Raw genomic sequence first — 12204 nt, 5'->3', positions numbered from 1 at the left:
ATTGAACTTTGTATGCAGCATTTTGTAGTAGTTGTAATTTTTGAAATAATTATAAAATAAACCATTTTAAAAATTGACCTTAGAAAGTAAATGTGAAGAACATGTTATACTGGATGTTTGATTGCTTATTCTTAGGTAAGTTAGATAATGCTGTTGATCTGAATGTGAGTGTTGAAATCTGGACCATATTACTACTTGAAGCTACTTGGGAAGCTAGCTCAAGTATCCACTGTATAATTCATTGGAGACTATAGTTGTCCTAGATGTCTCTGTGGAATTACCTGTTAGAAAAAATACTTCCTGTGTCCCAAAAGTTGAAATTTCTGGTTCTAATAAAAATCTCAGTAACATCATTATGCAGTAAAACAGTTTGGTTGTGTTTTAAATGAGGTGGAGGGAGGCAAGAAGAGAAATTTTATAAGGGTTGCTGTAGAAGAGATTGCTGCTGCTTTTCCTGTGTTGCTAATAGAATGCATTAAATATTAGATCCCTAGATATTGGAGAAAATGAGGAATAGGATGAGGTATGGAGTAGCAGATAAATGATCTGATGTCATTCATGTGCAGCTGTCCTAGATCTCACAGATGCTCAAATTACACTGAAGAGTAAAAATACATTCTTTCTCCTTTTTTTTTTTTTTTACTACAGTAGGCATAAAGGAATTTTGTATAGAAAATATTTTGTCTAAAACAGATTATGTATGCATGTTTGTGTTTAATAAACATATACATATATGTACACAGAAGATTTATGAACATGGAGAGAAATGTGAATGTAATTTGGAAAATTTAAAGAGAATTGGAGATAGAAGAATTTACAGTATTTTTCTGTTGTTCCAAAAAGACTAACACAGCCATGCTGGCTTTTCCTCAGTCTGACTGTTAGGTGACTCTGAGAACATTTCAGCTAATTGGACCTGAAATTATTGCTCACAGCCTTGAAGAGTCAGGGTCTGTCAAATGCAGACAAAGTTGAGTTGATTAGAAGGCAGTGTTATTATCCCTTAATCCTATCCACCAAAAAGAGAAGAAAAAAAGAAAGAAAGGAAGAAAGAAAGCTCTAAGATTCTTCTGCTGGTTTACGCATAGTTGCATATCACTAAATGAAACCTGTGCTTCCAGATTTTCATAGTTGATTTTATAGATGTTATCCCAACACACTGAGGACATTGGGGTTTTTTCCTATACTACGGGGACTGGCTTCCTCCTTGGAAAATTCTTCAACCCAAAAATCCCAATACCATTCTTAATACTGAATCCCAGAGACCTTTATAGTAGGAGAAAAAGTGGGTAGTTGAAGATTCCTGGTGTCCTTCCCCTTACTTTTTCCTCCCAGCTGTTCTTCCTGGCCAACAGGAGGCTCTCATTACAACCTGTTTGTTTTAGCCTTTGCTAAACATTATTTATTTAGTCACTTTTTCCTGAGCTTATTTTTTTTTCTTTGCTTCCATCTACCAAATGCCTTTTGGCTTCGTATAACATGGTATCACATGAATAAAACAGGATGTACATTCATTTTACCTTGAAACGTATGCCGTTCATCGCTCTGTAACTTTCCGTATCCTTTTGGGGGAAGGGTTATATTCAGCAAATAGATTTAAGTGTTTGGGTGCTCTGCTCTGAGAACAATACGCTTTTCTCACAGCACGAATGCCCCTTCAAGCGCTTTTTCAGTGCTACCATTTAGCAAAAGTCAACTTCAGTTAAAAATTCTCCCTCTCCCTTGTCTGATTATCTTTCATCCTCCCATATCCTGTCCTCTCCCTTCCCCATCCCGTGTTTTCTCCTCCCTCCTCTCCTCTCATTCACTGTCAGGAAGGGCCATCTGCGAAGGGCCAGTTCAGCACAGCTCGGCGCCGGCAGAGGCTAGCAGCAGCAGTGGCTACCACAGTGAGTGGACTTCAATCTCCAGTGGACGTTCAATAAGAATGAGAAACTGTGTGCTAGTGTCACCTCCCCTGCTCTCACGGTGCCACAAGCACAGCCCTCTCCTGTGTTGGTGGCGCTCTCGCATGTTCTCCAGCTGTCTTTACGTGGCAGGTGTCGCACACAGGTGTCCAGGTTTGCAGTGGGAAACTGTCACGTACTCCAGATCTCTACTTCTGTTCTCAGTGGAAGAAACAGTTTAAATTCAGGGATGCAACATGGAGTGTGTGGGCGATTTCCTTAAATGATGTGGTTTTTTTAGGGTTTGTTTTTTTGGGGTTTTTGGTTGTTTTTTGTTTTGTTTTGTTTTGCCATGCTGATATGGGAACCTTTGCTAACTGATTTCTGTTTTTCTAAGAAAAGTCATGTTACTAGAGACATAAATTGTGCTTTTTTTGGTAGCAGTGTGACTATTTGAAAAGGATGTGAGAATAAAGAAATGAAAGGGTAAGGGAAGGTGAATTTTGATGTCCTTTCTCAGTGGCTACCCAAACTTACACTTAGCAAAGGAAAATTGTTTTCTGGAAAGAATATTGAGCTCAAAATCAGAAAATATAGTATGGAAAGGAAGAAAACCACAAAGTTAAATGGTGTTTAGTTCACCTCTAGGTGTTGGGTTTTTTTTTTTCTTAAGAGGAAATAGGGTGGATATTAGGAGGACAGAGGAAGTATTAAGGTAGATAAGGCAAATAATCAAAACTTAAAATTGAATAGACAGTGCTTAGAATCGTGAACTGTCCACGTGGAATATGAAATAGAATATATAAACACAAGAAACTTATGCTGGATAAAAATAAATCATAATATTTGCTTAATCATAACATCCTATCAGACTTTTTAAATATAGAGTACTGAGTTTATAGCAAACATGGACATGAGTTTTTTGGCTATTAAATAATATTTCCTGAATTATAGTAGTCTTGCTCTTGCTGATGGTAGAATTTACTTTAAGACTAGAATTGCTGAAAAATATGAAAAGATTTTGGTTACATTGTAGGAGAATGGATACTGCTATACAGATTGTTGGTTTTCTACTTCATAATTAGTGACTGACTCTTGATTTATATCTGGGTACTTAACTGGATTGTTTGAGAGACAGAAATGATTTTGATTATGAAATGAACCAGTGACTTGGAATTTATTAGGGACTGACAAACTCACAGTTTTGTGAACATTTGAACAAACAGATTTTTTGTAATTGATTTTATAGTTAATATCTATCTTATGCACGTATTCAAATACAGATGAATAAAGGATCTGATACTGAAATGGTAACAGATTCTGATAATAAATACATGTAAAATCAGTTTTTAAATTCTTAAATGTAACCTTCCATTTACAAAATTCAGAAATCCAAGTGATTGTTAGAGAGAGAACAATATCTCAGTATGGAAAGGAAGGTCAGTCATTTTATGAAAATACAAATGTTTCCTTAAATAATGGACTTCTAAGATGGCATGCAGAGAAGTGATTATATATCTCCTGTGTTCACTTTTTCATTGCAGATACATATAGTGAATATAATAAAACTGAGATTAGAACCTATTTGAATATAATAGGTTTATATATATATTTTTTAGTTGGGAGTACAAGAGGAAAAGCTTTTGAAAGATGGACGTATTAATGCTCACCCCCTCCCAGGGTAGCCATGACCACAGAGGTTAAGAGTAACTTAAAGCATCTAATGAGCAAAGCTGGCAACATTTAGTCGTGTGTGTAGGAATAACTAGAGGGAACGGTCACTCTAAACCCTCTAGAATCTACAGCTTTAGCTCCATACCAGAGCAAGACAACATCTAGCAGGACCTTCTGCTGGTTCCCTCGGCCCCCTCCCTCACCTCTCAGTGACCTGTCCGCATCTCAGTGACCTGTCCGCATCTCAGTGACCTGTCCCTGGTGATCCCGCCCTCCTGTTCCTTTTAGTGCAGTGGCTCCCCTTCATTCCCTGTCCTTCCTCTTCCCCACACTAAAGTTAGCCCACACATTTTGAGTCTGTCCTACCCTGCTAGGTGCCTTTTATCTGGAATTCTTCCAAAAGACTCCAGTCACTTGTTCCCTTTGCCCACTCAGATGCGTAGGGCAGCTGAGGTCGCTCCCAAAGAGCGGTACGCCCGAGATGTCTCAGAGGTGTATTCTGTTGATTCTTAGCACTGGCATCCACAGTGGTCCCCTTGCGCCATCAGCTACACCCAACAGAATAAGGTGGTGCAAAAGAGAAACACGGGCCCTTCCCTGTGGACAAAGCCCGAGAGTCCAAGTGCAATCCGTACTCCACACAAGAATCCCTGCACACGCATGATGCAGAGGAACAACAGCAGGAGACTGTTCACACTGGCTCTGTGAGTGGTGTACACTCAGTAGCTTCCTTAGACCTGCTCTTGTGTGTTCTCTTACCATTGCTAAATTTCGGTGCCTGTGGTCCACTGTCAATCTGTTTCCCTTTCAGCTCCTCATAGAGAGGTGGTAGAAGCATCTCCTAACAGCCCCCTTCCAAACTGCAGTTACTGGTACCAGAATATTCCAGAATCAGGCTTCCGTCCTGTCACAGGATTTCAAGGAAGCCTTGGATTTCTTTCCTAAGGAGGATGTAAAGCTGCACTTCCAGCATAGAGGTTTCTCGGATACAAACATTGAGAGCTGTAGACACCACCCACTCCAGTCATCACTGACAGAGAACCTCGTTACCATTTAAATTTTTGAATCCCATAATACTCAAATTGATGAATAAAAAACTGAGTAAATAAGTCCCTGGGCTGAAGAGATATTCAATTAGAGTTAGATTAATACATCTTAATTTGTATTCTCAATTTCATTTCATGAATTTTTCTATTAAAATGATCCATTCCACATACTTCTTTTAACCAAAAAAAAAAAAAATCAGTATAAACATTTTCAGTCAGAAGTATATAAAAAATTTGTTTTTAATTTCCCAGGGAGATGGGTGGTGACTTAGAGCACTAGGATAGGGAGGGTGGGAAGGAGTCACGGGAGGGAGAGGTTATGGGAATATATGTGTAAATATAGCCGATTCACTTTGTTGTACAGCAAAAGCTGGCACAAAAGTGTAAAGCAATTATATTCCATTAAAGAGCTTAAAAAAAAATTTCCCAGGGAACTGTCTGACTGCAGTTTGAATAGAGCATTCCAAGTCCCTTTCCCTGTAGGTTATATACAAAATTATTTTTACTGTTTTAATTGCCAATTTAAACTTCCATTATGTTCAAAATATAAATTTGTGGTGTGTTTTTCTTCTTTCTGATTCCAACTTTTAATAGAGAGCCCATTATCTCAGGAACAAGTCTGGGTCTTCACTGGACTCTCTGAGCCTCCACTGCACCCTGGCCTCCCATCACCACCTCTCCCTCAGCCTCCCTACCCACTCAAGGGAGGAGACCCCTGTCCTATGCCATGCCAGTGCTTGGAGTGTCGAGGGCACCTGAGTGCAGATAAAACCCTTTCCATGATCCTCAACACATTTCATTCCCCACCACCGAATACCCACATTCCTTTTTCTTAAATGCTCTTCTAGTTCCTTACATCCAGAACTGTATCCTTAAATCTGAAGACTCCTTGGTCTGTCCATTTCCTCAAGTCACAGTCTCTGCCCATGATCTCCTAATCACCAGCCTTGCCATGGATTCTCTCCGTCCCTCCTGGAGGGCCTTGAGCTGACTGCTCTTTCTAGATTTAGCATCACCACAGTCAAGGTCAAAAATTTTCTTTATCTGTCTTCAAATGTTCTTCCACATAAATCCCATTCCTGTATAGATATCCTTAAAAAAAACAAAACAAAAAACAAACTCAGTCATTATTGTTGCAAAGTTTCCTAGAAAGATTTGCAGCAAATCATTGAACCCAAGGACTCCATTTTCTCAAATAGCTTATCTGTCACTTTTGTGTCTCTTCTCTGAAATAGCCAGAAATTCAGATCCTGATGAGATAAACAGGCTGTTGACATCTCCCAGCCCAGTGTAGCCAAGGTCTCCACGGAGGATGAGGAAGACTTACCTTGAGAACTCCAGACACCAAATGCTTCAGATAACATATATTAACATGTTTATTAGCTTAGCTGAACTAGGGAGAAAGCTTCATGCCCACTTTCCTTTGCAGTAAGCCTTGGATACCTTTCAAGATAAATACCTCCTTGCCAGGGCAAAGCTACATCCTAAGAACTGCCTCCAGTCTCAAGTGCCCTCACCCAGACCCACAGACTGCAGCTCAGGCCAGATTTGGGGGGGGTCTCTGCATCTCCTCCATCCTCTGCATCCTTGGTGCACAGGCACATGCTTGCTGGCCCCCTCTCTTCCCTCTTTTTCTGTCATGAGGTTTAAAGGGAAGTCAAAAAATGGAAAAAAAAAAAAAGAAGTGGTTCCGACATACATATACATGAGACAAGATATTGCTTCCTTCCTCCTGCAGCATATTTTCTGTTAGATGGAGGGTGTGAATCACCTTTTAATTTATAAAAATTCAGCTTGTGGAGGAGTCGAAGAGTCTGATTCTTGAAGATAATTGAATGCATACCTGTGTGGTAAGAATTAGGGGAGGTTACTGGTAATTTGATTTATAAGAGGAATTTGGTATTCTCATTTTCCAAAAATGTTTGGCTGACAGCATTTGTAATGGTCAGGTGGAACCTTCTAGAAGGAGAGGGTAAAGTGCTTTGCCTCCTTACCCATCAGAAGCCTAGCCCAGATCCAGCCTGGGCAAGGAAGTACCTCTAGCCATTTGGGAAAATCTATAGTAATATGACTTTTTTTACTTAATGCTTTTCAATATTGGCCAGTTCATAAGCCATGTTTGTGTCTGTAACAGAGTTGTGTGTAAGGTAAACTACAGTAACTTATACTTAATTTACAAACATATTTTGATAAATCAATTTCAAATTTAATTGTGAGTCCCGTTAAGCCATTATTATATTTACTATTAAACTTACTTATGCTTTACCTAATAGCAGTGGAGCAAGTGAATCTTTCTGTATATGCACCTCTTGAATTTTTACCTGTTCAGTAAGTTCCTGCTCCAGGCTCAGAAAGAAATAGGCATAAAAAGTCCGCTGACCTGAGTACCCGGACTTTGTGAGAGAGGGTCAGCTACGTCACAGTTGAGACTGCTTTCTGCCAGCACCGTTTCAGTGAGTTCAGATCTGAAGCTTATCTGGGATTGTGCCTTTTCTTCCTGTCATTGAGTAGTCATCTCTCCCTGTGACAGTGAAAAGCCCATGAGTCAGTGGCAGTACTAAATCAACTATGGGAAATGAGACTCCTTCCTACCCCAACCACCTACAAAATAAATGAGCACTGTCTCCGAGTGTGTCATGAGAGAGGAATCTGTTATTTTGGAGAATGGAAGAGATCTTTTCTATGGAAGAGAATGTGGAGCCATGTGCTGTTGCTCTTGAATAATTTGTGTCCTCCCCTTGCAGGTTCCTTTCAGCGCTACCATGTCCCCGGTTCGTTTGCATTCCTCCAACCCCAACCTTTGTGCAGATATGGAATTTCAGACTCCCCCTAGCCACCTCACAGATCCTCTGGAAAGCTCAACGGATTATACAAAGCTTCAGGAAGAGTTTTGTCTAATTGCACAGAAAGGTAACAATAAATATAACATGCCCTTCAGAGAAGCTCTCTTCCTTGATGGGAAGTTGCCATTTATTCTCTTATCCTTGTTTAGGTAGTCATGGTAGAAAGATCAAATGGTTTATATATTTATTGCAGTTCTACAGACAAAACGCAGTGGGATATGATGCCTGCCTCCTGGAAGAACAGGCATCATAGGGTTACAGTTTTGACTGAGTAAAGAAAGTATCACTGAGGGTGTGAAAAGGCAGAGAGACCAGAAGGGTGTTATCTTTGATAACTGTTCTTCCTATTGCCTTCAGGCCTGGCACTAGGATTTTAGGTCATCATAAATTAAAATTTGATTTTCTTCAGTCAGAGAATATTAGGATAATGGGATTATCTATTTATTCTCTGAAATTTGCAGACTCAAACACTTCGGGGGGGAAAAAAAGGTGTTATCCTAGGCAGGCCAGCCGACACTACTACTCAACCTCCGTTTTTCATCATTTAATAATACTTGTGAGTGAGCCTTAGCAAGGGGAAAGAAAAAAGAAACAGATTCTGTTTGAAACTCTTTTTTTTTTATGAAACAACACTCACTGATTTTACTTTACGGTTTGCGGTTAGGGAATTCAGCAAGGCTCAGCTAAGCAGTTCTCCTGTGCCGCGTGGCGTCGGCTGGGCTCCCTCGACGGTGTTCAACTGGAGGCTGGGCTGAGTGGCTCAAGCTGGCTTCACTGGCACTTTGGTTGGACAGCTGGGAGGCTGCACACAACCCTGTCCCTCTCCTTCTTCCTCTCCATGGCCGTTCTGGGCTCCCAAGGAATGGGGTGGATTGGCATGGAAGTGGCCAGCTCTGGGCCTGGCACAGTGTCCCTTCACTGCACTCTGCTGGTCAGAGCGTCACAGGCCCGTCCAGATTGGAAGGGAGCAGAAGTCCACCCCACCCTGGAGTCTCTTTTTTGATGTTAAATTTTCAATATTGCTTGTTGCGGAAGTTCAGTTGCTGTTATCAGGCACAGAGAGTAAGAGTATAATAAATAAGGAGGAGGGTAGAGTGTAGGTGGATTGGGCGGTCTTGTCTGTGTTTACCAAGAAAAGCCTCAGCTCCCAAATTAACTCCCTCCCCTTACTGCTCTAGTCTGTAAACTTCAGCCACTGAAATTCATTTTTTTGCCTTATAATAGTAGCTTCCCGGTGTCTTGGAGAAATATACACATTATGTGGTTTTCAGTCACTAACATCATATTATGAATTAATCATATTTATTTCCTCTGGGGCTGCTGGTAATAGGTTATAAAATATTCTTGAAAATGTGTGTTAAATGGAACATCTCAAATACCCCCATAGGATTCAAGAGACTGGTGACTCAGGAAAAGAAGGGGCACACACCGAGGGCGTCTGTGGGAATGCTGAAATCAACAAAAATGTAGAGTCTTAAACCATCAGCAAAGATGTGCTATCAGAGATATTGTTTTAAAAATTCCTAAAGTAATTAAACTGAATCACCTTCCTCCCCTCCTTTTTTTTTTCCCTGTAGATTCTTCAGTTGAGATTCTGTGAGACCAGCTCTCTTTCACCTGCTGTTTTACTCCATGTACATTTTTATTGCATGTCTTAGCTGGATGCTAATCATGTCATTAGACTAGAGCAATGCTATTTTGTTGATGTAATAGCATAGATTTATGGCCAGGAAAGCCAGTAACGTTTACTTCTAATGCAAGCTTGTAGGAGCAGGTAAAATGAATTAAATAGAGACCAGTTTCTAAAGGAAGATGGATAAATTTGGAGGTAGCCCTGGGGAAGCTTTGTGTATTTGGTTGCAATCCAGAGGCTTTCAGGAAATCCTAGTTTCAACAGAATTTTAAAGCCTTTGGTTGAAGCAACATATTTTCTTTTCAGCTGTGCTAAGGAAAAAAGAAAGGGCTTTTCTATGACTATTGAGAGAACTCTTTAGGAAGAATTATAGATTTTGAAATGAATGAGAGTCTGCTTTTAGAGCTGCCAATTGGGTTAACGTATTTCAGCGATCAAGTTATTACCTTAAAATTAGTGACAGCTAGAATGTAGCACATAAATCAATAGATTGTGAGTCCCTCATGAGCCCATTTTCCCCTTTTATTTAGGCCACCGTTTCATGCTAAACTTTCCACTTCTTAAAAAAAACAAACAAACAAAAACAAACAAACAAACAAACAAAACCTTTCTCTTATAAGGAAATCCCTATTTTAGAAGACTTTGCATTTCACAGAAACTATTGTTGTAAAGATAGGAGTTGGAAATTCAACCTTTTTGTGTTTCCAAGTTAAAGACTGCCTTGGATTTTTACCAATGTATGTTGTTAGGTACGCAGAAATGGGAGTGGAGGTTGTTTTTATTGTTGCTTTTATTTTGTTTTATTTGCAGCTTTATTGAGATATAATTGACATATAACAGTGTATAAATTCAAGATATAAATGTTGATTTGATACACTTATATATTGCAAAATAATACCACCATAGCCATAGCTGACACCTCCATCATGTCACATGATTACCGTTTCTTTTATGTGGTGAGAACATTTAAGATCTACTCTCTTAGCAACTTTCAGGTAAATAATACAGTACTATTAACTATAACCCCATCTTGTACATTAGATTCCCCAGAACTTATTCATCTTATAACTGGAAGTTTGTACTCTTTAAAAACACTTCTGATATCATGATGTTTTTGGCTGAGAAAGTGATGCACGCGCTGTTCTTACGACCAAATCATTTCCTACCCCAAAGAGAACTAGTTAGAACTTCTAAAACATCTGTCTGATGTATGTTGGCAGGACTCATAAAATGCTCCTTTTTGGGTACACACTGTGGGGAAATAATTTTTGGTAGTTCTAAATGATTTGCAGGAGGCTTCACTGTACACAGAACTGCTCAAGTATTGCCATCAAATATGACAGAGTAAAACTTGTTCTTTTTTCCTTGTAGGAATTATAGGTTAGTTTCTAAATATTGAAATTTGAAAATTGATAATTTTATATGCTGCTTCCAGGTCTTTGTTGGCTTATCCGTTTTGAAACGCTGAAACTTTCATCCTGATTAATTACCATTCCTATATTTGTTTTGTGTATGGATATGCTGGTAAATTCCATTTTAAGGTTGACTTTCAATTAAATTGTAACATAACCTTTCCAGAAGATATCTGTGCATGAGTTAAAGTACTGAGAATTTTATAATTTTGTATATTCTTTCTGGATCCATTTGATCTTTGTTTCTCACTTTTCTCCCCACCCAGTGCATTCTCTTTTGAAGTCTGCGTTTAATAGCATAGCTATAGAGAAGGAGAAGCTTAAGCAGATGGTTTCTGAGCAAGATCACAATAAAGGCCACAGCACACAGATGGCACGGCTTCGACAGTCACTGTCTCAGGTAAACGAGAGTGTTTGTTTCACTCTCATGACACATTCCTAACCCGATAAGCCAAAGATGGGGGTGGAGGCAGTCCATCATGGGGATGGCAAGTCACCTGAAATTCTCTAAGACATAGCAGCGTCAGTATTACATTTTATTACTTTTCTCCCAGAAAATATCAAGGTAAGAGTGAAAAATCAACCAAACTTGCTTGCAAGCATAATTGCTATTTTGGCTGATTGAATACATTTAATGCCTCTCTGTAGTCATAATGAGGCAGTCCCTGGTTTAAAAAAAAAAAAATCATGCATTTATACATGATTTGCATACACATTTAAACTATTATGTACCAGAATATGTTTGATGCTATGTCAGATAGACAAAATCTACCAGATCTTCCACACTTACTGTTTTTTCCCACTTACGGTACATTTTAATCTATTGAAAATTACTGATAACTCTACCTATTTTTTCTTTTCTGATTTGCACGCTTAGGATATTCTTCTTGTCTAAGTTATGCTCCCTGAATCTAGACTCTTATATTTCAGTATGTATTTTATACTATAATATAGATTACTCAATACATATTATATAGATCTTATTAATACTAATCAAATCCGTATGTATTTCAAGGTTGAAATTTCTGTTAAAAATCCTTTAAAACATCACTTATGCTTTCTTACACTGAGCACTTCCTCTGAAATATTTTCATTTAGTCTGTAAATGCACCTTTCAAACTTCCTTTGAGACTTCAATGTTGTTGTTGATGTTGTGTGAGAACGCAGTGTTTATATAAAATATTGTTCACTTCCTGGTGCCTTGGATCAGAGCGAAGGAGCAAGCAAATCCTGGGTAAGTGGTTTTCCATGTGGATCAGCTCCTGCTTGAATAGCTTCCCTCAGTTCCTGAAAGTTAGACTTAAACTGTCTCACCATGTTTTATGTACCTGAACGGTCAGCTTCTTCTCAGCGTTAAGTTTCATGTTATTGAATGCTGTTTCCTGGGCCACTCTTTCTGCTGTTCGCCATCAAACACTGTCCGTTAAGGTGCATATGCTGCTTCCAGTGCAAAACTAGGGAAACTCGAGCGCCTGAGCATTCAAAGCGGCCCGTGTGTGCCAGTCTGCAGAGGGCTTCCTTCCCAAGCACACGTTAATGGTTTGCCCTGGACAGATCTCACGTCGCGTATCTGTTGAACGCCTAGTCCGTGTTAATCGATCTTCTGAATCGTGATCCTGAAAGGATCACGAATCAGAAAGATCAAAATAATGGTTAGTAAACATCTTGTATGTCATGTTGTAAATGTGTCAGGTACACTTTTGTCCCCCT

The 12204-nt window shown here is 39.3% G+C and overlaps 1 protein-coding gene and 1 non-coding gene across 5 annotated transcripts in view; both read left to right on the top strand.

Moving 5' to 3' along the window:
* OSBPL6 (oxysterol binding protein like 6) overlaps positions 1-12204 on the top strand; it is a 194463-nt gene that overhangs the window by 151838 nt on the left and 30421 nt on the right. For 2 of the 4 annotated variants that reach the window (XM_057744652.1, XM_057744649.1), the window contains 3 exons: positions 1815-1889; positions 7351-7516; positions 10761-10894. In XM_057744652.1, the coding sequence (XP_057600635.1) occupies positions 1815-1889; positions 7351-7516; positions 10761-10894 (375 nt within the window). The remainder of the gene's footprint in view (positions 1-1814; positions 1890-7350; positions 7517-10760; positions 10895-12204) is intronic. The other 2 variants (XM_057744653.1, XM_057744651.1) reach the window with 1 other exon arrangement.
* On the top strand, positions 7779-7922 carry LOC130859743 (small nucleolar RNA SNORA79). The gene has a single exon (XR_009055297.1). It is a non-coding gene; the product is annotated as a small nucleolar RNA SNORA79 (small nucleolar RNA).

The sequence above is a fragment of the Hippopotamus amphibius genome, chromosome 8, assembly GCF_030028045.1.
Source record: "Hippopotamus amphibius kiboko isolate mHipAmp2 chromosome 8, mHipAmp2.hap2, whole genome shotgun sequence".
Lineage (NCBI taxonomy): Eukaryota > Metazoa > Chordata > Mammalia > Artiodactyla > Hippopotamidae > Hippopotamus > Hippopotamus amphibius.
This window is presented reverse-complemented; position numbering and strand designations above follow the sequence as displayed.